This window comes from Protopterus annectens, chromosome 9.part0, assembly GCF_019279795.1.
Source record: "Protopterus annectens isolate FY-2018-M chromosome 9.part0, PAN1.0, whole genome shotgun sequence".
Lineage (NCBI taxonomy): Eukaryota > Metazoa > Chordata > Ceratodontiformes > Protopteridae > Protopterus > Protopterus annectens.
Window position 1 is genome coordinate 83,776,952 of NC_056743.1, and position 27,024 is coordinate 83,803,975.

The 27,024-nt window shown below is 37.4% G+C and overlaps 1 protein-coding gene across 5 annotated transcripts in view; it reads right to left on the bottom strand.

The window, feature by feature from the left end:
• The window catches only part of ANO1 (anoctamin 1), a 1,045,885-nt gene that overhangs the window by 577,011 nt on the left and 441,850 nt on the right, over positions 1–27,024 (bottom strand). For all 5 annotated transcript variants that reach the window (XM_044082585.1, XM_044082589.1, XM_044082584.1 and 2 more), the window contains one exon: positions 988–1,308. In XM_044082585.1, coding sequence (XP_043938520.1) covers positions 988–1,308 — 321 coding nt within the window. The remainder of the gene's footprint in view (positions 1–987; positions 1,309–27,024) is intronic.

The window sequence follows — 27,024 nt, forward strand, 5'->3', positions numbered from 1 at the left end:
ACGGAAAAATCACCAAACAGCATTACATCAAAAATGCCATTCAGTGAAACCATCAAACAGAAAAAGCATTGAATGGCATGTCTCATCAAACATGCTGTTCATTGAGCCATTTAAGTAACATTGCATTACAGTAGGAATAAGGAAATTTGGCCTTTCTACTGTAGTGCAATCTCAGAGTTGGTATATATGATTAGCAGGGGGGGTATGGGGGGCACATTCCCCCATGATGCGTTTCGTTGAATGGCATTTTTGATGTAATGCTGTTTGGCGATTTTTCCGTTCAACAGCTGAACATTACCTATATCTGTATATATATATATATATATATATATATATATATATATATATATATGCACATACATACATATGTGTGTGTGTGTATGTGTGTGTGTGGTGGGTGTCTGAATGTACAGGAGTACCTTTATTAACTGGATGCATGGGTCTTTAAGGAGAACACCAGGGTAGTCAGATTGGACACTCAGTAATGAGCAGCTAATGAGGTATTTCTCAACACAGCTTCTACCATGTCACTTAATTACATTTTTTCTTTACTGCACTAATTGGCAACCTCCGTTGGATAATTAGCCCAGGTGATGAGGAATTTTCTAACTTCTACTGCACATGTTTGTGTGTGTGTGCGCACGCATGTGTGTTTGTTTATTAGCCTTACTGAACTTACAAACTTAAATAAACAACAGTACGGAGTGTTGCATAGAGGTGAAACTACTATGAATAAGATACTTCATTCTATACATTGTCACTAGCCTTGAAATGGCTTTTAATTATAAAACAATTAAAAGTAGTGTTTGTTGTATATCATAAAATATATAGCATTTAACTAAGACCAATGGCTTCATTAATTATTTACAAGATTTTTGTATTCTATTTAATCAGAAATTAGACAAATATGAGAGACATCAATCCCTGCAAGAAGTGGTCTGCATGACTTATAGTAATTTTGCAGAAGGAAATAATTTAAATAATTACTTCCTCGTCTCTCTCCAGCTCGAGGCCTGATTCTTTCAGATTGCTTTCAAATTCTTCTCTGCGACATTTCTTGTCATCTTCAACATAGTCCATTTGTACCTCACTCTCTCCCAGTTCAGGGTCAGAAGTATGATTAGACGTATGGTTGTTCTCTGTCAGTGATTGACTGGAGCCATTTATAGAATGTATTGAATGCTTCCTCCACAATACAGATTTCTTATAATGATAAGCAAGAACATAATCCACCTTCCTTTGGCCATCTCTAAAATATAGTCCGTATTTGCATGCAGCATCCTGATCTGGGGTTAAGGAATTCAAAATCTGAAAAGAATAAGAAAATGGTCGTAAGGCAAGGATCAAAGCAATCTATTTTAATACGAAATATTAGAATTTGAATTGTAAAGCAAAGTTATTTGAATTGTGAAAATATATACATTTATCTTATCTATCCATATACAAAAAATATTTTATATGACCAAAAATGTGACTCTTACATGATTGACAGCTATACGTGCAATTACAAAACAGTAACACGTCCAAAAGGAGTCCAAGTTAAAGAGGAGACAAAAATCATAAAAAGTATTTTACACCCCCACCCCCCCGCACTCCCAATACCACTGCTAATTACATGCACCAAATCTGGGACCACTTTCTCGAGATAAAGAGGAATTCCTAAGACACTGCAGGTCTCAGTCTTGGCTACACAAACCAGAAGATTTAAATTAAGCCTGGAATCTGTATAGAACATTACCTTAGGGGCTATATCTTCCACGTTAAAAAAAAAAAACAATTCTTAGAAAATAAATTAACAAATTTGAAAAATTTCAACTTTCATGACTAGTTCTTGTTAGCACATTCATCTTTTCTAAGCAGACAAAGTCATGGTCTGACTTTCTAAACCAGTACTGTAGCTTATTGACTCCTGCATCATAATGAATATCTTTTATTAGATATTTTTAATTTTGCAATGCACCTTAGTAAACTGTAGACTAATATTACTCTGGCCATAAATATAGCAACTGGAATAAAGTGATATTTTTATTGAGCTCCTATGTCCTAAGACTATAATTTTGTAATAGTTTACTGTATATGGTGAAGGCAAGTTTATAATGTATTGTAATGTATTTATCTATATATGATTTAGAGTTTAAGTCATAAAACAGAGTGACCAGAAAATACTAAAGTCATTGTTTTGGAATATATAATAAAATATGCAGTACAGCAAATAAAGTCATTATCTTAGCAGTACAGTCTATGTAACTATTAAAAGGGTGTGATCAGACAGCTTAGGAGCTCTCTGAATGCTTAGTTTTTTCCATTTTTAATTAAGTACATCTTATGAGCATCATCAACACTTTCACTTTTTCATGCCATGCACTCATCAGTCAATTGAAATCCCTACACCAAAACTCCATCTCAGCAGCAATTGGATGAACTACATAAAATACACCCTGCATGCACTAACATAAGCAATGAAACTATATGAAAACAACCAGCCCTCTTAAACATGCTCTTTTGACATGGATTTGACCTTACAATTAAAAAAAAAAACATTAACAACAACTAGCAGAAAATAAAAACAGAAATAAAACTAGCCAATTGGAAATCAAGTTGTTACCAAAATGGAACCATTCCTTTATAACTCAGATAAATAAAATTAATTAAAACTTTCTGAAAAATATAACTGAAGAATAAAAGGAATCCAGGCTATCTATATATTTGTAAAGTAATAATGAAAACTGACACCATGAAAGAAAAAAAAAGCTACTCAGAACTATAATAAAAACACCAAGAACATACTATTCTTAGAGAATTCCCAGAAATTATTTATTTATTTGACATTTGTTAACTGGGATAGTCCGAATGGGTCAGATAACCCGTTTTCAGTGGAGGCCTGGGGAGAAAAGCTCCACATTTAAACATTTAGGTACATACAAAGAATAGATTGTAGTTTTGCACAAAATGATAGGGCTAGATAAAATGCATTTGTGTACATACATGACAGACTACAATTTTTAAAACAAATAATGTAAGTTAAGGCTCTACACAGTACATTGCAAGCAGATTAAAGTTGAATAAATGGCCAGCTGCTTAGTGTATTACTTAAAATTTAACTTAACTTCTAAAGTATTACTTCTAAAATATTGCAGTGTATTAACAGCGGTGCTGGTGCTGCGGTAGTGTTGTCGCCTCACAGTTAGATATTGCCCGTTCGATTCTCAGTTTGAGCATCTTCTGTGTGGTGACATGCGTGAATGGGCGTTCCTTCGTTGAAGGTTGTGCGTTAGGCCCGGCAAGCCAACACGTAGAAATCTACTGCCAATCATTAGCGGACAGGAGTTCCACTGTGGCGACCCCTAACCGGGAAAAGCCAAAGGCACAAACAAATTAATAGTAGATGAGTAGAGAAGATAGTAGTTGTTGAACATAGCATCAGGTTAACATGAGAGTAGGTCACACTAGAGTATATAAATAGCTTTGCTTAGTGAATGGGAGAAATAGCATAGAAGATTTGAGAAGTTATAAGTTTAGAGGGGTTACAGAGACAGAAAGAAGACGAATGCAGGGTAAGGCAAGGCGGAGAGGAAGAGAATTCTTGGTGGGGTGTTATAGATCTATAGAGTGTACTTAAAGTCCTAATCAGCAGACAACCATAACAAACAATAGCTTCACTGCATCCCACTGGAATGAATATGAGACATTAATTAAGATTAAACAGAACAACAAAACATAAATGCAAATGTTTTGTTCTAGGTCAAGTGGTACTTGAAATGTCTTGCTATAAAATCAGGAAACTCATTTTTGTGAATTTTGATTTCATGATTTATCAAGAATCTTGTTCCTTGTTGTTTCTATAGAATATATTTCACATATCTCATTCCAAACCCACACATACTATATACACTAAGGACACACACATATATCAAGATTACAAATGCGGATATCTGCCACAGGTTGTATATTTTCTACCAATAGTCTTAAAGTGACCATAGCTTTAGTAGATATTCATAATATATAAAAACTCTAGCAGCTTTACATTGGGTTCCTATTAGATAACCGAAGATGAATTATATCGAATGCGCCTTGGTCGAACTTAAAACAACGAAAACGCAAAATAGCGAAGCGGCTTTTAAGCAAATTTCCCAGGGAAAGAATTCGCTTGGCCGCTTCACTCTTTTGCCATTTTTCGCACTGTAGTGCAATCACGGAGTTGGTATATTTAAGTATGGGGTGGGGGGGTACAGCCCCCCCACTTTATGTATTATTTCAATATTTTTTTTTTTTTTTTTTTTTTTTTTTTGGAACAGTGATTTTTTTTTTTTTCCCTTGGAAAAAAAATCGCTGTCCTGAGCTTTCGAAATTGTAAGCTTTCACTTACATGGGTTCGATTATTCATCATTCACTTTTTTAAGCATTCGATGATGTAATATAGAGATGTGGCCTGAGAAACATGCATATTCAGCAGGTGTGGCTTGAGGTTAAACAAGCTTATGCTTGCATCAAATAAACAGAGATGTACATAATCACAGAGTTGGGGGGGTACAAGCCAAGACAGCACAGAGTATGAGTGGAGGAAGAGACCTAACTTAGATGCAGTATTGAAAGTGAGGTGGTACCAAAGACCTGCATGTGAGAAAAGGTATCCCACTTGGTAAAAAAAAAGTGAGTTGCAAAAGGCAAGAGACCTAAAAGTGTGAGGGAAAACCCAATGGCTCTGAGTGTGAAAGATATTCACTCAGAGGAAAAGTAAAATGAGGAGAAGAAGCGGTTATTGGCTGGAGCAAGTAGTAGCCATGGAGTCTAAAATGTTGCCAAGTGCAAAAATATTAAAAATTATATTTAGAAGTAGGCTTGAGAAAACTCTTCAGTTTGGAACTGAACAGCTGCAAAAGGTACTGTGAGCTTTTGCCATAAGACATTAGACTACAGTTAAACCAACAAAGAACTGTTAGCTTAATTATGACTAAGCAAAGTATGAGCTTTCTACACAAAATATGAACTCTGTTTGTGATACAAGATTAACGCAGATTCTGTTTGTTAATGGAGAGCATATGTCTCCTCATTTCTAATCCCCTACCTACCTTCAAAAATTACTAAGTAAAATACCTAGCCACTCCAGAGGAATAGAGGGATAAATCTGTGACTATGGCCCTGGTGATACAGATTCGATTACCAACTCAGGCAACTGATGGAGCAGCAGGGGAAGGGATGGTCATGCCTATCCTGGGGGTAGATGATGTGTGAACATTTCCCTGTGATGATCCTTGAAAGAGGCCAGAGACATCACTCGAAGGAGGAGCACGATCAAAGGCCTAGGCTAGACTGAGCTGCTACAGAGGTGAGATGATATGCCACTCACTCACACTTCCCTCCCACCCAGAACATACTAGTTGCAACATGGGAGTGGGGGAATAGGGTAGGTGATAAGTGAAGTCCCCCAGATGGATGTTTGGATGTGCTGGGTAGATCCATCACTGACAGGGCACGGAGGTCAGGCTGGCAATGATGATGCTCAAAGGGACCAAAAATAAAACTAAGGTAAAGTAAAATGCTTCTTTAAAATGTGTAAAAATCTACAAACATGAAAGCAGTGTGGTACCACTAAAGAATCATATGTTTGAGGAAAAAAAGGTATCCATTTCAGCAAAAATTCTTATTTTTATGTGACATGTGATACAGGACTAGTTAGGGAGGGACACTGCTCCAAAGGTGTTAGGGAGCATAATTCATAGATTCTGATTAGTTGAAAGTGTCATACCAGCATTCAGACTGTTTGTCAGGGCCAAAGTGCTTCAGTGTGTTGCATGATCTAAACTGAGCTAACTTTTTTCCTCCTCAACATAAATTTGAGGGGAGTGCCAGTTTGGGGACTGACACAAGGCACCAAAATAACTAGCTATGTATCTGATACACAGTGTTAAAATACAAGACTGATTCCTGTTACTGAGACCACCATACAGACCAAGTGTTTCTGATGCCATTTGACTTGCTGATGTGCAGTAAATCCATTAGGGATCAGATGATGCCTTGTATTCCAGACACAGGTCACCTCTCAGCAATCTGTAGGACACCAAGTATAATGACAGGATTTTGAGTCAGTCCATATAGGACATGTTGTTTAGGCCTTCTATCTTGTTAGTAAGGTATCTGTGGGTGTTCTAGCTGTTGCATGTGTTTGGATAGATGCATGCCAAAGTAGGCATTATATTTAATGACTTGGCCTAATGAAGGCCAAGTAAAAGGGGACAATAACATCCCTAAATATAGACACAATCCCTTTGTTTATAAGCTGTGCAGTATAGAAGAACTTTGTTACAACGATGCACACATTGGTCAAAAGTTTTTTTTTTTTTTTTTTTTGGAACAGTGGTTTCTAGTTGTGGTTGAGTAGTTCCCAAATCTTGAAAAAGTGGGTCATCTCTTACCGTCATATTGTCAATGTGGAAGTTCTCTGGGGTAGATGATCTCTCAAATGATACAATAATGCATTTTTTGGCATTTAGTTTCAGTGCATGATTTTGGCATCAGTTATTTATCTGGGACAAATCATCCTGTAGGATGGTTGTCATTTTGGGATTCAGTGATTGCTCCTAACTTGCAAACATCTGCAAACTTCATCAACCAGAGCCATTTGTATTGGTTTTTACTTCAGAAAAGTAGATACCAAACAAGAGATGTCCCAACACAGAACCCTGGGGGACTCCACTGGTGACTGGACTCTTTGTAGAGGGATTTCCCCTATTTTGTGTTTTTCTAGAAAGCTACATTAATTGGAAATATTTTATTTGGGGCATGATAATTTCTTTCCCAATTGTCTCTCCACCAGTAGGAGAAAGGATGCGGGAGACTTTTAATGCCAACAATAGTTTTTTTTTTTTTGTCCATGTCTTCTGTATGTGAAACTGGAAGTTTAGCATGTGGTCAAGACAGTGGCATCTGTGCATTAAATATGTGGTAGTCTTTAATGGTTTCTAGTTGTGGTTGAGTAGGTGCCATTGTTTGGAGACTGATATAACTTTCTGTTGGGTTCCAAAGATCTTAGCTTACATTTTGGATGGGTTGAGTATTAATTGCTTATCATGAAGTGTTTTGGTAATCTTGAGTAGATTCTAATAGCTTTGTTGTTTGACTGTTGTGTGAGAGGGTCTAGACATGTAAATGACTTATAATGAAGTGTTTTGGTAATCTTAAGTACATTCTGTTGGAGTTGTTGAACTGTTTTGAGAGAGGGGATAGACATATGAATGGCAATATCATTACAGTACCACTGAGAGTGAGGGGATAAAATCTGGGAAATGTTTGATGTATTGTGAAATGAGTAGGGTGGGATAGGACAGGATTCTGTGGTTCACCTTTTAGTAGTGGTAACTGGGGGGTGTTATCTTTCCAATTTTGACTAAAAGGCTCAGTCTCTGAAAAATTGACCAACCTTGTTACTGATACCCTAACCAAGTAGGGAAATTAGTAGGAGAATGAGGTCTAATGTGTCAGAGCCTTTCATGAGGTCAATAAAGATTGTTTCATCTGTTGTTCTTTCTCCACTAAGGGAAGGGTATCATATGTTACAGTCCATAGGGTTGATATAGTGTTCCTTCTTTGACAGAAACTGTACTGGTTTCTTGTAAACAGACTTTGTTGTGATACATAGTAAGTTGGTTATATACAAACTTTTCCAGTAATTTCCCTAGGATTGGGAAGATGGAAATACGTCTGAAGTCTGAGGTGTGAATGGATTTATTCGTTTTGGGAATGGACTTAGGTTTCTTTTCAGATTTGGAGGAGTATGGTGAAGGGGTTGGAAAATGCAATAAGAGTGTGTTTGTATGAACCAATGGTGCAGTTTGTCAGATCCTCATTGGTTGTCTAAGAGAACGTTGTTGATGCTTCTTTGTTTTCTGCTGTTTTACTGGTTTGGAAGTAGAAAGGGGGGGATGCATTCAGAAGAGCTGGATTTGGAAGGAGTGTTGAGAGGTGATACAATGTGCTACCAGAGATGGATGAAGACTTTTAACAACTGATCTTGTGTAAAACTGCTGAGTGACTATTGTCTCATTTATTTAGTTAGTTTTTGCTGCCTATAACTTCATTAACCTGTGATCACAACTTTTTTTGACTGGTGGTTTTGAAGGCAAAGGGTTTTCTGCCTTCTAGTGTAGTGTCTTTTGGCTAGATTATGCAGTACAACAAAGATGTCCCTGTTTTCTGGACTTGAGAATGTTTCCAGGTATTCTAGGCTTCATCTTTTAGTTGAAGGAGAACTTTTAGTTCTTCGGTTAGCCAGTTGATTTGAATTTTTTTTTTAGTCAGGTGACAAGTAAGAAGGGTTACCACCTGTCCCACTTTAGGCAGCTGTGTCCTGTAAAAAAATGAAAAAATGGCAAATGTCCTGAGATTTTAGGACAAAATTATTTCCTGTATTTTATGTAATAGTTGCATAAACCAGTTATTCTGCATCTGAAACACCTAAATGTTATAAGAAACAGGACATGTAACTAAAATGCTACAAGAATAAGCTTTTATTTAGGCAAAAAAGTGAAGTTCTGTCCTTTATACTGGCCGTGGGTATGTTTTGCCATGCAAAATCTGACATTTATACCAAAAATGTCCCACTTTGTGCACTTGAAAAGGTGGCAACCCTAAGAAGAGATTATTTTGTATTGCAACTAGGGTAGAAGTTAGTTGTCTTCACCCGAAATATGCATACAGCCTGGCCATTGCACATGTGGGAGTCAATAAACTTTGATGATATAAAAAGAGACAGGGCTATGCTCTCTGTGTATGATTTTGAGACTAGTAAGCAAATGGACTTAACAAGTATTTTGCCATCACTGCAAATAATGTCACAATGCAACCAGAACAGAACTGGCTTCAGCAACTAATTCAGTAGTTGGTGTAATTCTAGGGGGATTCCTTATGCGTCAGTTTGAAGAGAAATGGTTGAGAGTTCTTTCTGCTTTTCAAGAGATGGCCTCCAACTCTCTTCCTAGGGCTACAGCATATTGGCAGGTATGCTTTCTGCCCTTACAGTGCCTTTTTTAGTGGAAAATCAGATTCTACACATAACAACCTAGCAGTTTCAAACCAGGCCTATATTAACATAACACTACTCAATGCCAGAAGGCTAAACAAAATGCCAACTTTTGTGATCTTGCTAAAGAAAACATAGTCATCTGTATATTTACGGAGCATGATTCCAGTGTAGTGACGAAACTCCTTTTCCACCTGGTTTTAATACCCGCCACTCAATTAGACCCTCAATCAAGTGTAGCTGTGTCTCTGGGGGGGGTTATCTGTTTTTATTCAAAATCCTACTATTTTATGTCAAATCCAGCTATTTAATGACCTTGAACATCCTGAGGAGGTTCACTTTCTCTACCATGGCTAATTACACAACACCATCCATGATTTAATTAGTCCATGTAATCTACCTCAGCAAGTTATAATCCCTAACTATTGAAACTGACACAGTCTTTCTGGGTGATTTCAGCTAGCCATCCATAAATTAACTAGCATACACCACCAAATCAGTATGCACAACAGTTCCTGGACATCATCGATGCAGACTTTCAACCAGTCTATCCTCTCTGCTACCAAGGGCTCAAACCCTTTAGATTTTAGTTCTTTTAAATATGGCATCATTATGTACCTATAACTGTCCACCCTTTGGTCCAGTCTAACCACTGTACTAAAGTACTGTCCCAGCTTAAAATGCCCACAAATCTCACCATCTTCAAAGACTTCCCCTTGTTCCAGCTTCAGATGCCCAGACCTCACCATCTTTAAAGACTTCCCCAAGGCTAACTTTCTAGGGCTAGCTTCTAACTAAAGGAAATTCAAATGCTGCCATCCTTGTAAGTACTCCATAGCTAAAATGTCCACTTATATCACAGACTTCTATTCCCATCTATATTCCCGCACTGAAGCTTCTATCCTCATTCACAAATACAATGCAAAGTTATAACATCATAACATCCCTGTACTCCTCCCGTATAAGACCCATTATTGAGTACAATGCCCCCTTCGGCAAGTACCTTGCCAAGCACATGCAGCACATGGAGTGACCACACAGGTTCCTGACCAGGAAAATCCATGGTCTCAAGCACCTATCCTATACAGATAGGCTAAAAGCCTTGTCCCTCTACTCAGTCTCATACAGACTGCTCAGAGATGACCTGTGTCTGGCAAACAAGGCCATTTCAGACCCAGCCTTGATGGAGTTGCTGCATATCCGTAAGACAAACTCCACTCGCGCAACTCACACATAAGGCATTAACTTGGTCTGTGACATTAATAGAACTTGTTGGCAGGATATATTTGTGTCCCAAAAGACTCCCCCTTCTGTGGAATAGACTCCATCTCCATGTCAAGCAGAGTACCCCTCTAGCCCTTTTTAAGAGGAGTCTGGATGACTGGATTGGAAAAAGAAAATATACCCCTGGGATCCCACCTGTGTCCCGGCTGGACAGGGGAAACAGGTGCTGATTTTGAGGGAATATGGGTGAAGTTCTTGGCTTAGGCTTATAAGGGCCTCCGGGCCTAGTATCATCCTATGAACTTAAGTTCAGAAACAAACCTCATTGGTAGTAGACTAGAATCAATAAACTCTACAACAAGAGTAAAAAAAACCTTCTAAACCTAAGAAACAAATGCAAATAAATCCTCTTGCTCTAAAAGCAAACTCAAGATGGTGAAAACAGAACTGAGGGAAAAGATCAAGACCCACAGAGCCCAAGTACAAATTAAATATTTATTTCTTTAAATAAGTCATAAACTGCATAAGCAATATCTAGCAGTGAGAAGAGTGGATATCAAATGGCACCATCTACTCTGAGCTCAAGGAGTAAACATACTAGTGAACAAATATAGCACAAACTTCTACCCCCTTTCCCCTCCATGAACCCCCTCCCCTACAACATCGAGTCAGCACCTCCCTCTATGATTTACTAATAAGTATAAAAGCCCTATCCAAAACCAAACATACTAGTTATGTGTCCAGACAACATGCAAGAATGTTTCCTTGCTAGTATAAAACATGACCTTACAAATACCAATGTAAACCTATTCGGTCTCAACATCTTCAATGATTATATACCTGAAGGTTGAAGAAAAGTTGCAGGGTCCCCTCCCACAAGAGTTGGCCAACCACATGCCCTGGGAAGTATATATCAATTAGTCTCAAAAGGCTCATTTGTGAGGCAATAGAATGCATAATCAAGGAATTCATAAACAGGATAGTGGCAGCTTACAATCCTTCAACCCAAACCAGTATAGCTTTGTGAAGGACAGATTCTCCCCACTTAAACTTGATGACTTTTTTTGAAAGAGTCATATAGAAATTGGATGCAAGCCAAATAGAACACATCACTCACTGAGACCTAGCCAAGGCTTTTAAAACTATCACATAACAGCATCAATGATTAACTGACCCAGTTTAATATGAACCCGTATGTGATTCATTGGATAGCAAACTGCCTAATGGACAGAATCCATTCAGTCAAGATGAGTTGCATGTTTTTCTTAAAAAGTCTTAATACCAGTGATGTCAGTGACAACTATTCTTCAGCAAATACTTCACCAACCATAAAACTAACATCAGTGTTCCTTGGCTCCCCAGTTTGCTGATAACTGCAAATTCAAGGTTATCGTCAAGACTCTAAATGACATGCTTATCCTTTAAGAATGCCTTACCCATTTGAATTCATCATGTCAGGATCATATGATGTTTGTAAATGTGAACATGTTAATACAATTTGATTACTTTTATTTAAATGTAAATTTGCTATGTCAGAAGTGATAATTCAATAAAGGTGTTTTAAAAAAAGTTTAAAGCAAAAGAAAAAAAGAACAGAAAAAAAGAAAGAAAAAGTAGCATTGTACTCCTTGAGAAAGAAGAGCACTTCTGTGGTTACCACATAAAAAGTACCTTTCAAAATATTTATCTATCATTTTTAACTGGGTAAACAAACTGAACTAAGGACCTTTATTAGCCACATTAATGAACAAAAATATGCACCATCATGACAGATCAGGGATGTTAATGGACAAGGATCTCTAGCTCTCTCTCCTACCACCACTATGCATCAACTGTTATAAGAAAATGCTTCTACCTATCCCAACTAGTTACCAGAAAGATATCTTCCGTGAGGGAGTTTTCCTCGTTCACTCCAACTTTATGAAACCAAGTTAGAATATAGTACCTCCTTTAGCATGTATCACTCCAAGAGTATGGTCCAACTAAAAAAAAACAATGTTTCCTGGCTAAAAAGAAAATCACAGCACAAGGTTGTCCCAAGAATTATTCTCTGTTTTTCACCTGAGAGTCTACCGCAAAGTGGTAGTCTTATGGTTAGCGGCCTTTTGAGTGGGTGCAGGGAGAATAGACCGTCAGAGGGTTGACATTAAGTAAGAGCAGGCTGAGGGAAGATGGGAAAAGCCTGATCTATAGTGAGGAACACGATGCAGCTCCATGGATTGGTTAAGGCCTAAGTTTAATGAAATCGTGAGTTTACTTGGGACTTTTACAGCAAGGACATAGCTCAGAAATTAGCAGCAGGTTGTGATCCTTACTCCATTTAAATATCCCCTGCAGTAACTTTGATATTCTCCATCTGGTTGTGCTTGCTTCTGGAGACTACTTTCTTTAAAGTTTTAGGAGTCTCAAAAACAGATCGTGCAAGACTATGTCCACATTTGCATGGGCCCTGGGGGTTGTAATTTATGTGCAAACCCTGAGAAACAGCAAGAGAGGTAGAGGGAAAGACATTAAAACCATAAACCTTCACCTTAGGTCAAAGTTCTAAAACACCTATAAAATTATGGAAACAGCTGCAGCAGACTCAAGTAGTGCTCAGTGCCAGTCCCCGATATAGCTCCAACCCCCTCAAAGCAAACTCAAAAAAAAAAAAAAAAAAAAACAGGACTTTTGCTTCTGCTGTAGTAAGCCATTTGGTGTAATCAGATCCATGCCCCTCCTAACTCTTCAACTGAAAACAAGCAAAAAAAAAAGGTCATCTGTTTTTAAGCAATAGCAAGCCAATATCGACCTGTTACACTTTAACACACACAAATCGTTGAAGTGTCTTTCTGTACCTGCATTCAGAAATGCCTCAGTATGGAAAAAAAGAATGTGGTAACTGTGCTTCACAACCTTGTCCTCTATCACTTAGTTAACAAAGGCTACCCCTTTGCCCCATCCTTGCTATGCTTATGGCTATGTATTCAAATAGTCTTTGTTGCCATTTTCCAATATAGCATCCTCTGCATAACAGTGCCAGAGTCCCAAAGATGCTTAATGTATTCTTCACATAAGGGTGGCATCCTAAACACTAAGGTTATGCCACACAAAGATGATTAAATAATTGCAAGTAAAGGCTAGTCTTAGTATGTTAATAGCAATCTTAAACATCTGTAACTATCTGTAGTAGAAACTGGTTCAGCAGACACAAATAAATATTAATAGATTCCAACATGTAAAACACAGCAACACAACATGTTATCTAAACTGTATTAAATCAAGAGTTTTAAACAAAAAAAACTTATTTTAGTGCAATGGAATCAAGTATGCAAGCACTGTAACATCTGAGCAGCATAAACACAGATACTGTGGTTAACTCACTTTATAACACAGACCTGCTATTTACTATACATTTAGCAACATGCTACATATAGGCTTTTCAGCACAGTGTTATCAGCCCTACGTTTAGCAATTAATAAACAGAATCACAGTACAATCTTTGTAGATTAGACAGGAACATCTTGGATGCCTAGTTACTGCCTATGGAGTTATGCTGTTTCCCCAAGGCCACATTGCTTACAAAGTGGTGCCATTGTGTGAACGGCTACCTGAGAGAAAGAGAGAGAGAGAGAGTGGGGGAGGGGTGGTTATTGGTAACAAACAAGTGAATGTACGGATAGATTGGAGTATATTTGTTGCACTAGAAGGAGATGAAGCAAAAGCATTTTGATACGGAAGAAGCAGTTGAAACCTTATATTAAAGAGATATTTGTTTATCCGTTTCCTGTATTTGATTGTTTCAAAAATGTAACTACAATGCAAATCGGTTTAAAACAAAGTTTGGCAGCAATGCAAAGCACCTTGCTGCAAATCAAGGGTACAGTAACTGAAATTTCTGATTGAATAATTAGTGAGCAGGCGAAGCTGCTACAAAATATGGGTGAGTTTCCAGTTTCTAAAAAATGCAGTTTCAAAATCAACCAACAAATGCTGACTCTAATTAGGAATATGTAGCAGAACTGATTACTATTGAGAAGAGAAATGAGCTAGCAGAACCATAAGGAGCTCTTCAGCATTTTTCATAGTGGTCTTAAAAATCTGTTAGCGAATATAGAATAAAAGACAAACTCATAGGGCAAAATAAATAAAGAACTGAGCAGCTTGTATAATAAGCTGTCATTTGCAATGAAGACTGAAGATTTGAGCTGCTTCCTGTGCTCATGGTACAGGGTTTGATTCTTTCCAGCTTCATTTGTCTACTGTCTGAGTCTGAGGAAGTCAGTTAAACACCGTTCCTCGGTCACCCCTGGAGAGGGGCATGGGTATCCATTGGGCTTACTTGTGTTTGATTAATGGTGTGGGACTTGGAGGAGTTGCAGGATGAGACTGAGTGGCCAACACAAGCTCACCTATCCTGCAAGGAGGAAGGTAACCTAGGCTCAATGCAATAAAATCAGTGCTATGAGCCTGTCATGCTCTGTGCTGTGCAAGAAATATGTCACTTAGGAGGCTGAGAATGCACAAAAATATGCATGCACCACTGGAAGTCAATGATTGAGGAGCTTGCAAGGCTGCTGGTGGGTGGGTAGGAGGTAGGGCATGCTCCCTAGCAGCAGTATAATGATGCACCAGCATCCTTGATCTACTAACTTGCCCCAGGCATGGGACTGGTAGAGTCCAGGTGGGATGATACTAAGTCGGGTTCAGTAATCCGAGTGGTCAAGCAGAGGAGCTGGTGGCAACTGATTGTCAGTTACAGAAAGGAAAAATAAAACAGACAAATAAAACAAATACATAGAGTATGACTCAGAAAGATAGTGCTCTGGTAAACTGTATTTGTAAAATGCTGAAAAGCTAGATGTTTTGGACATGGTGAACTTAAGAAATGTGCTCACTATATCAGCAAAGAATATATAGAATTCAAGAAAAACATGTTGTAGTTTCCCTGGTAGTCTTGGGGGAAAAAAAAGAAAAATTAATTTCAGTACACAAAGTGTGTAGAGAAACTGGCATTGAACCGCTGTCAGGATATCAGTGTGCAACCAGTGGTTGGAAATTATCATGGTTGATGAACTGAAGACTGTATGTTTATTTGCAGATGACGTTATCCAATGGGACTTCAAGTTATTGCACTCTCTGGTCTACAGTTGGGAGGTAGGTTTCTCAATGTGAAGTATCTGGGATGAAAACAATCACTTATAAAAAAGGAGTCATGCTGATGAGGAAGGAACAGATATCCCAGGTGGAAGAGTAAAAGCATCTCGGGGTCTAGTTCACAACAGAAAGCATGAGGAATCAGGTGACTTAGTGTGATAAAAGCAGTGCTGCAGTGATGTACTGGAATGGGATTATATTTCATTGTATTTTCCTGTCTTCACCTACAGTTATGAATTTTAGATGGAAACTAAAAGGAACAAGCCATAGCTACAAGCAGCAGAAATGAGGTATCATTGCAGGGCTTCTGAGCTTAGTTTCCATGATAAGGATCATTGCAATTTAGGATGCTGTAAAGTAAAGCCAGTGTGGTAGCTTGGAGACTTTGTAATAATGTCCACTGAGTGCCTCCAATGGAATTTATCTCAAATTATGCCCAAGGAAGAGGCCTCACAGAAGACTCCAGAGACAGTGAAGAGATTATATTGCTCATATTGTCTGGAAACACCTACTGATCTTGCAAAGTAAGATGTAGATTGTAGCTACAGGAAGAAAGTTAAGCAGAGCCAAAGTGTTATATTCCTTCATTATAGCCAATGGGGAAGATTATATTAAAGGTAAGGTTAGGTAAGAGGCAGCAGAGACGTACTGTTGGAGGATGAGTGTATATGTGTGAGCGCATGTGTGTCAGTGTGAGTGTAGGTCTGCATGGGTAGCTGCATATGTGTGTGTGCATGTGTCTTGGTGGTCACAGTACTGTTAATGGTCGATGGTAAAGGTAGATGTGTGTGTGTGTGTGTGTGTGTGTGTGTGTGTGTGTGTGTGTGTGTATGGGTGAGAGAGTATGATAGTGCAATCAAGTGGGGAAGTGTGCGTGTCATGTACACTGAACATCTGTGTCCGTGTGTAGAGGAGTGTATGCAAGTGTGTGCGTTTGAATGTCTACATGAATGTGGGAGAGTGAAAGAAGGGGTACACGTGTCAATGTGATGTGCCAGCTACCAATGGTAATTACCACGGCAAAGTGCTGTTTGGTACTGCCTGAGATTACTACCAACTCTGAAACAGAGAAATTAGCTGATTATGATGAGGTCTTACATATTGCAGATAAACATGTCTCTGAAACCAATTTTATATGATTGTGTAAACTGCTTCTTTAAGCTGCTACAGTGAACACTTGTATTAAATCATTCTTTCCCAATTATTTTACACCTTTGACTTGAACAATGAACAGTCAGCATTCATAACTGCAAAACTGCAAATATATATATATATATATATATATATATATATATATATATATATAGATAGATATAGATATAAATGTGTGTGTGTGTGTGTGTCTGTGTATTAGAGTAGACCAGTGCATGCATAGCACCTACATCAATGAAACGATTACTGTAGCCTTTTGCATTCATTCTACCCACAACAAATAAGCTGTGACAGTGTTAATATAAAATCTGCAGGAATAAAACAGCATAAACGTGAATACTTGAAACTCCTGCAGTAATAAAGAATTTGGAATGGACTTTTATTCATAAGACTTGCAACAGTAAATCAATTAGTATGATTCTGTACATTCATAACCTCTACAATAACAAAATAATTAGCATGACTTTGTGCTTTCATAATACTTACAACAATAAAACAATTAGCTGGATGCTGTACATTCCTAATGCCTACATCAACACAATTACCACAACCCTTTATGTTTTTAATGCTTTTGGAAATAAAACAATTACCATGGTCCTGTACTCTCATACCATCTGTAACAGTAAAATAACTTAACATGGCTCTATACATTCCTATGTCGTACAGCGTAAGAGCAACTAACTTAGCAAAGCATATTTATGGCACCTGCAGCAATAAAGCAATCAGTCTGCACCTATCATCTATAAAACCTGCAGCAATAACAAAAAGCTGTCTTGGTCCTATTCATTCACAGCATTCACAACCTTTCAGCAAAATAACAAGACAATGGTTGTTCATAACACCTGCAGCAATATTGAAGACTATAGTCAGTTATCCAATCATTATTAGATTGCGTCAAGAAAAGGATGTCAAGAAATTCACCTCCACAGAGAAGCTCAAGAGGTGAGTTTCTTGGCACCCATTTTCAGAACACAAAATAAATGGTTGCAAGCAAAGACCTGTGAATAACACCACATGAAGCTATAACTACCATATGTGTGATAATATGAGTGTTACACCTTGAAAATAATCTATACTGCAGCAAGAATGAAAGTGAATCGCTATACTGTAAGTGGAATTATTCTTCACTACCCTTGTATGAGCCTGTCCTTTTTGGATAGATACTGAAAAGAGTTCTGTGGAAAGGTGAGGTATGTAACAGCTCAAGTTTATTCTCAGATAGATCTATTAAAGAAAGGTCTTAGTTTTATTCCTGCAACCAAATCTACACATGATGAATTTGCTCTGGACCTTAGAATGTTTGGAAGGAATCTTACTTTGAAGTATATTTTTGGTGATGGAAATAATAAATGTCCCATCAAAAGTAATATTATGCTGAAGAAACCAAGCACGTTTGTTCCTCTCAACCATCCAGCTGTTGATTCTTTTATTCATGCATGTGAAGAGGAGCTAATGCGAACAAGAATGTCTTAAAAAGGGAAACAGTTTTTCAATCTAACCAAAGAAGAAAATCAGGCACTGAAAGAACTTAAAGAAAGGAATGACATTGTGGTTAAACCTGCTGATGAAGGAGGTGCCATAGTGGTAATGGATGCTATGATGTATGTCCAATGGATGAAAGAACTACTAAGTGATAGAAAGACCTCCTCCTTGATCAGTAAGAATGAACTAAGCATAATGAAACGAAAGATCCAGCACGTTCTTTATGACATGCTATTGCAAAGAGAAATCAATGAACATCTGCATGATCTTTTTGTCAATGAGCACCCCATTATACCAACTATCAGTGGATTACCAAAAATTCATAAAGATCTCAAACGCCCACCTTTACAACCAATAGTGGCTGGCGGAGGATGGTTGATGGAATCTATTTCTATGTTTATTGAACATGAATTGAGAAAGATGTTACCTAGGGCCTCCACTGTGATTAAAGATACTGCTGAGCTTCTACAACACCTACATATAGCTCTAGAAAATCATGACTATCTCGATGGTCTGTTATTGGTAACTCTAGAAGTGAATAGTTTATTCACTGGTTTTAGCCAAATGGGAGAGAGGTTGGTGTAAGGACGCTTATAGCATTTGGAATTACCAGATAATTCTTTACAATCGGTTTGGGGATGATACCTTCATTGTATGGAAGGGCAATGAAGAAGACTTAAGGTGTTTTGTTAACTTTCTGTCACAGACAACTACTTTCCTGAAATTCGATGTAAAAACATCTAAAGAGATGATTGAATTTCTGGATGTGAGACTGTTTCTAGATCCAGAAAAGGGAACAGACACTTGTCTCTACAGGAAAGATATGTGGCGAAACCACATGCTCCACTTTTCCTGTATGCATCCTAGGCATATTTTCTCTAATATTGTTGAAAATCAAGTTATAAGGGTTTCAAAGTTATGTACAGAAGAGGAAACCTTTCTCTAAGAAGAAGAGAGGCTTATTAAAAATTTCAGCCAACGAGGCTATGGAAAGAAAAGCTTAGAATTGAATAAGACTAGAATTACTTGACATACGTAAAGGAAAAGGTAAACCTTTTTATTCCTCTAAGGTTACAGAAGGCGAAAGTACACCATCTCCAGTTATACATAAAAGAACATCTAATTTAAGGGTTAACCTGATTTACACTATGGACCATGACAATGTATGCCAAGTGATCAAAACGTTTTGGCCAATTCTAACTTCGGATAAAAAGTTGAGAGATTTTTGCAGAAAACCCAAGTTTCCTATTTAAAAACAAAAAGAATCTTAAAATAATTTTATGTTCAAATGATGGGACAGGTACCAACTATGTACATAATAGTTTATCAGGAACAAAGAAATGTGGCTTCTGCAAGGTCTGCAATGTAATCAATTGTAGCAACACATTTAAACATCCGGTTACCAAACAGACATATGTTTTTCATGGATTAGCTAATTGCTTAACCAGCAATATTGTTTACATAGCTACCTGTACTTCATGTACAGCATTCTATGCTGGAAAAACTAACATGAAGCTAAAGGAAAGAGTTACTAAACATCATTCTGATATTCGTAACCGAAAGGAAACCAACTCTTTTTTCCTTCATTTACGTGAGCATGAAGGGCATAGCTTTCAAGATGCAATTTACTTCAAGAGAAGGAGATCTGATCAATCTGAATGAGAGAGAGGAAGCTAAATGGATAATGCGGTGGAGGGCAGATAGCCCTCCTAGCCTTAATGGCTGAAGAAGGCTTGAAAAAGCTGAAAGCGCTTCTCCATTGTTTACATCAGAAGGGTTCTTCGTTTTTATGTTTTCATGGTATTTACCTGTTTTAAAGCTGTGGTATTACAACATCATTTGGCTTTTGTGATAGCAAAGCTATATATTTTATATACTTTGAATTTAGCATGGTAAAAGCCTGGAACTGAAGTTGTTGTTTTGAAGCCACACATTTATCATTTTGGATATTCAGTATGCTTGAAGACTTAGATGAAATATTATTATCTGTGGTGTAACGCCCTTCTAATATTTACACTGTTTTTGTTTTGCTGAGCATTCTCTAGCGGAATCCACTTCTCTTTTTTGGACCCTTTTAAGTGTGTCATTTTATGAAGATCTGTATTTTGTCTTCTTGCATTCTGGGAATGATTTACTAATGTACTATGCTAGCTCTCATTATCTTTGAGCAACCCTTGCATTGCGTCCCCGTGAGTCATTTGTTGCCACATTTTTTTCTTTTAAGTGAGTCAGGAGTATAGCTGTTTACAGTAGGATGCATACAAACTCTTGATATCCCTTGCATCAGATAAAATATGTTTTAAGCATTGTCTCAAAATGTTGTTCTCTCAGGGCAGTCTGTGTGCATGTGACACAGTGCAGGCTTTAATACGCAAGTTTCATAAATTTCCATTTGTATTGCAATTAGGTGAAAACACCCTTTAGTAATACACAGCTAGCTTTAATCTAGAAACAGGACAATTAATTCCACAATTTAGGTGCTGTTTGAGATAAATGAGTCTCTCTACTTTGTTTTATTCAATGCTTGTTGAAATTGTGGACACCTAATTCTGTTCTTGTCGTATTGTGTACCTAAAATTAAGCTAAATTTATTTCTTAATGCTGGATTATCAATAGCCCTAAAGGTTAGACTTCACTTGCCTCTCAAATATCTATAGGCTACTCTATATAAGTTTTATTTATTCAATATCTGGTAGGAATCCAAGATTTTATAGCCAGTTACCTTTTTTGTAAACCACTTTATTTATAGGAGGCACATTTCTGTCATGGATTTGTTATAGATGACCAAATTGTACTTGGTTACAGGTTTAACCACAGACTTAAAAATGTATATTGTGTATTTATCCCTTGCTGTTATTGCATTGTTTCTTCTACTTCTTTCATCTTTTTCCTGGTTAGGGGTCGCCACAGTGGATCACCTGTCTGCTCATGATTGGCAGTGGAGTTTTTACAGTGTCGTGTTGCCAGCCCAGTGCCCAACCTTCCACAGAAGGCACACACACATGCACACACTCATGCCTAGGGCCAATTTAGAATGTCCAATCCACCAACAGCATGTCTTTGGGAGGAAACTGGAGTGCAAGGAAGGAAACCCACGCAACCACAGGGAGGACATGCAGACTCCACACAGAAGGCACCCCAGCCGAGAATTGAACCGAAGAGCCTCTTGCTGTGAGGTGGCAACACTAACTACTGCACCACCATGGCCACTGATGTTATTGTGTTTTATTATTAACCTAAAATGTCCTCATTGCCTTATGTCTAACATTCATTATATGATCTCTAAATGTAGTTCTTTCCCAGTAGTTGTACCTACATCTTTTATGTATTCATAATTAAATAACTTAACACATGCTTAGCTAGCAGCTCCATCCATAGTTGTACCAAATTAAATGATTTTTTCATTTATCTGTATTGAAGTTGAGTTCCTTGGCTTTCAACCAAGTTTTTATTACTTTAGAAAGGTATTAAATAGGCTTAGGTCACTGTCTTCTTTAGTTTTTGCACCAGTTTTACAGGAATTGGCATACTTGCACAGCCAGAACTTAGCCAACATTGAAAGGTCATAAAGTAGAAGATTAAAGAGCAGAAAATCCAACACAGAGCCCTGAGGAACAACAGCTGTAATATTCTTCCTAGATGAGCTAATGTGTTTTATTACCACTGATTGTACCCTGGCAGCTAGCCAACTCTCAATCCATCTGCATCATCGACGGATGTATAAATTTAAGTTATTATGAAAGACTAAAATATCTGAACATGTACAGTGTCTCATATAGATATTTAGGAGAAACATATTCAGGTATAAAGGACATTTAGCGACAACTATCTCTGGGAAAGTTTTGGGTTATCAAACAATAGTAAAGAATCATCAGACAACATACATAGAAGATTCTATAGGAATGAGAAGTGAACTAACTGGTTCACTGAGACAGCAGTTGATGTATGGATTACAATACCAAATTGCATTAAAGCAAGCACTTCAGATATTTTTTAAGAACAGATTGGGCTCTTACTATGGGAACAACTGTTTTGGAATGCTAGAAGGGCATTAATGCCTGTGCTTGAAATAGTTCCATGTATGTTTGTATCTAATGATGTAATAATTTACCTTGAGATTGTGTATCATTTTTTTAATATATATTTGTGCATTAAATGTATATATCTTTTACTGTGGGACCTAAATTATTTCTGCCAATATATGGGTTTCCAGTCATGTTTGGTTGAGTGCAGGTATCTTTAGATTACCTTGAGAGAGACTGTGTAGCTTGTCCAATATCTTCCAATGGGACATTGTGTCGAAAGGCTTTGACAAATCTAATTATAAAACATCTAACTTGAGCCATGAAACATTTCAAAGATGAAATTCCTTTTGTAAACCCTTGTTGAGTTTCATCAACATGAGACCTGTATTTGTTGCTTTTCAATAACTGTAATAGTAAGCAACATCACAGACCCTTGCCTGTTACTGAGGTTAAACTAATAGGATGATAATTAGTAATATTGTCCTGTCTCCACCCTTTTAAATAGATACCACATAAGATAAATTCCTTCTTCAGGTACATGTCCTCTAGTGACATAAAAAGCACGGCCCATACAACAGGTCTTTTTTACCTTTTTTCAGGAATTCTCCTAACATCCTCTTCCAGGATATGAGGGTACAGTCCTAACTCACAAGTTATGTTAGGGTAGTTAAACTCATCCACTATGTTTGTAGCCTTAGTGTCCACTATGCTGTCCAGATGCTCTAGGGATATTACATGCTCTGAAGTAATAAGGCTAGGATTACTGTATGCCATCACAACCCTGCACTCTCTCTGGGGTGAATACTGTTTATAAATGCCCTTGTCATTGCTGAGTGCTCATATTTGTTTTCCAAGTAGGAACTTATTCATCCATGCACTAATGATAGTTCACTTCCACCCTTTTTATACTTTCTTGGATTATATCAAGTTTTCAATACTTCATGAATTAAGTCACCCAAGTCCTAAGTTTCAGTCATTTCATACCTTTCAACCTCTTAGTGCAAGAAATCTGGACAATGACAAAAATAGTGAAGGACAAGGCCCATAATATATGAATAAATTTTAAATATTGATCTTATTAAATGTAGAAAGTCACTAGAATAACTAGATTTATGTTAATATGCATTTTCTAAAGGATATGAATCCGAAACTCAAATGTGCACCATTATTTAGGGACTTCAGTCCTCAGTGATTTGCCAGAAAAACAAATATTTTATCAGGAAGCGACTAAAAATGACTCAGTGAGCACATTCATTTACCTTTATGGTGATGCAGATCATTCGAGATAATTTCAGGTTAGGTGGTGTCAAGAACAGGGCAGAGCAAGCTGAGTTAAGGTGGATTGTTTTATTACAAGCTGACAGAGGGGCTGGGCTTAATGAAGCAGCTCCCCAGAAACCTTATCTCAGATCACATGATTTAATTAAATGAGACTGGACACTTTGTGTAGCCACAGTGGTGCAGCGGTTAGCGTTGTTGCCTCACAGCAAGAGGTTCTCCCATTCGATTCTCGGCTGGAGTGCCTTCTGTGTAAAGTCTGCATGTCCTCCCTGTGGTCGAGTGATTTTAAAGACATGCAGGTAGGTGCGAGTGTGAATGGGCGTGCCTTCATTGAAGATTGGGCATTGGGCTGGCAACTTGGCGCCGCAAAAATCCACTGCCAATCATGAGCGGACCGGAATTCCGCTGTGGCGACCCCTAACCGGGAAAAGCCGAAAGTCTTTTTAGACTGGACACTTTGTATATATTATGTATTAAGATGTGTTGTTGTCATGTGATTAGATATACTGATTTTATTGGTTAATCTGTGTATGTTTTTCTTGTATTTAAATTATTTGATTTATTTCTGATTTTATGATCTGAAGAAGCATATTTTACATGAAAGTGCTCATCTAGCTTTATTAAATTAATTTTAGCCTCAGTTGCTTGGTGCTGCATTTTGATCTGCATAATAAGTCAATGGTTGATCTGCCTATTAATAATTTAATGTTTCTACAATGCCCAGTATTTCATTAACTGTAGCTACTTCATGTGTTACTATTTCTTGAATATCAGAACTGTCACCACTGGATTTGTTATGAGTAACTGAAAGAACCTCACCATTCATTGAACTAATATTTTTTCCTAACCCAAATGTAATTAACTGGTAACTTACCTTTTCTCCTTTAAAAGTAACCAAGTCTTTCTTAACTGGGTTATGTTTCTTCATAGTATTCTTTGATGTTTTTATCTTGGAGACTTTTACCCGGCTTCTTCTCACTGGGTATCTTGTGACTTGTATGTCATCACTAGTAAATGACTCAGTAAAATCTGATTGACTCTTCATATTGTTATGAAACATCTCTTCAGTACTGTCAACTGAACCTTCTAACTTGGCTATTAATTTCGGCAAGTCTAATATAGTTTATACCGTTAAAATCATTTTAAAAGTATCAGACTTATAACAGACCTGACATAAAGTGCGTGATACCAAAAAACCCTTGGTGGTAGTAAATCCCTGACATTGTAGGTTTTTAAACAATCCATAGCAGTTAAGATGCTATGAAATTTCATATGATTGTTTAAATACAGTAACAAATAACAAACTATAGTATGCTATATCAAGCAGAAAGAGTTTAAATTGCATCAAAGCATCCTCAAAGACAGATCTTACTTTAATGTTTACAAGTAAAACAAATGACAAAGGAAAATAAATGACTGCGCACTTAAACAACTATTGAATTCTGTAAAAGCTTTTCCTTTGACTATTAGAGCAGTCTGTGTAAAGTTTTATTACTTAAACAAAAATATGTCACAGCAGTTTAAAAAGAGTAAGTAACATATAGTAAACCCTTATGTTTCTTCACTCATTCATAAGATAACACAAACATGCTCGAGGGCACTCAAGTCTTTGCATCTTGTGCATCCATGTGGTCATTCAGTTCAAGACCGCTCAAGAGTCAAGCAGATTTAGAAAGAAAATAAGTAAGGGAGGCAAGGAGACAGCTAAATTAAGTGTCCAGCCACCAAGGACATAGACAAAAGGTTCAAAAATGTGCCCCTCCCCAGCATGCCTTCTCAGGACCACTACAGAATGCAGTTTAAATCACAAGTATTGTAGAAAAAAGAACAAGAACGTATCAGTTATGACCGTTTTAGCATACTGCAAGAATCTACAATACCTTTAGCTACTTTAGACCACAGACATTCACAAATCAAGCTGATTTAAAAAAACATTTGCACGGGAGGGGGGGGGACACCTGACTAAAGTAATTTCTGGATGCCGATACAGAAATGAATTCTGATACTGTTTCTTAGGACTGCAGTATGAAGTCCTTCAGTGTGTGCTATAATTTGTAGCAAGTTACGTGATATAAATACAATAATCAAGTTGCTGCATATTTAAATGCAAAAGCATTTTTTTCCCTCAGCTTAAACTTAAGGTGTACAGGAACACACCTGTCTGGCTGCTCTTCTGAGTTTTAATTGAATCAGCCAGATCAGATCAGACTTTTTTTTTTTTGCTCCTGAACTTGGGGAGTGGGGGGAGCCAGATTGGGGAACAATACCAGGAGTTAGATGAGTCAGCCACAGCTCTAATGCCTGCATATCCTTAATCCTTTTTGACCTGGGTGAGCTGTCCTTAATGTTGACCCCAGTCAGGCTCAACGTTGTCATGAACATGAAAAAGAAGGGTGAGGTACATGTCTCTCTTATAATTTAGTAGAATCTCCAGCAACTAGAATAATTTTGGGGTTATCAGTCTGTCTTAAAGGCTTTCATATTTGGCTTGGATTAATTTTAACCCCATTGTTAATATGTACTCTTGCTGTTGCCATGTTACAATGACTGTCTGTGCAATTTACTGTGGTCAGTAGGAGCTCTGTTCAATGTCTTATGTGTGTCAAATTCTGGTTTTGTTGTGTTCATAGCCTCTTGATATACATGTGAGGCTTGTTAGGCCTATTCTTCAGATGTTCTGCATATGGAATGGCAGATGTGTGTACATTTATGGGATAGGGCTACTGCTGAAAGCCTAAATTTGATATTTCAGATATACTCCACAAGAAATATGTCAATAAGAATGTAGCTTCTTTGAGGATGAGACAATTATTACATTGTCTGAAACAACCATGTGAATCAAGTTTTTGAAAGTTAGCTTATGCACTACCACCTATCTAATATAAAGTAAGATCCTTCCTGTGTAAAAAAAAATATAATTTTACTAACAGAATGTTTTTATTTTTGCTTTTGTCAACTGGACACTAAATTAGAAACTTCGGTTATAACTTTTAAACTGTGTATGTTGCAGTTTAGCTGTTTGCAAGTACTTTATAAGAAATACTACTTACTGCGATTAAGTGGAAATTTTAAAAAGAAAACTGTAAAAAAAATAATAAAGCTGTATTTATTGTGGCATACATTTATCTAGTGTGAAGATATGTATGGCTAGGTAATTGAAGTTTATTTTAAGGATATAATATTATGGTCACTAGCATAACAAATGAGACTGAAGTAGGAGGGGTTTGAAGTTAAATCAGCATAAGGTATGGCTAATCTGGCAGCATCTGGGCTTAAGAGTGCAACAGCAGATAAAGTGAAAAATCTAATGTGCACAAGCAAAACAATTCATTCTAGCAAATTATCAAACAAAACAATACATTCATTTTTCGGGTCTATATTATATAATCGAACTTTCAAAACTTCAAATCCCATATGTTCGACAGCATATGATCAAAGTTCGAAAGTTTGAATATATACAATAAAAACAAAAAAAACTTACCTTAACGGTGCAGGCGGGGGAGCAAGACCCCCCCCCGTACCCTCCACTTAAATATACCAACTCTGAGATCGCACTTCAGTGCAGAAAAAGTAAATTCTCCCATTCTGCACTGAACGGCACTGTTATGCTTAACCTTCGAACACTTGAAATGTCGATCATATGGTGTCGACCATATGATGTTTGACATTTCAAGCGTTCGAGGTTCTAATAGAAACCCCCTTTTTCTT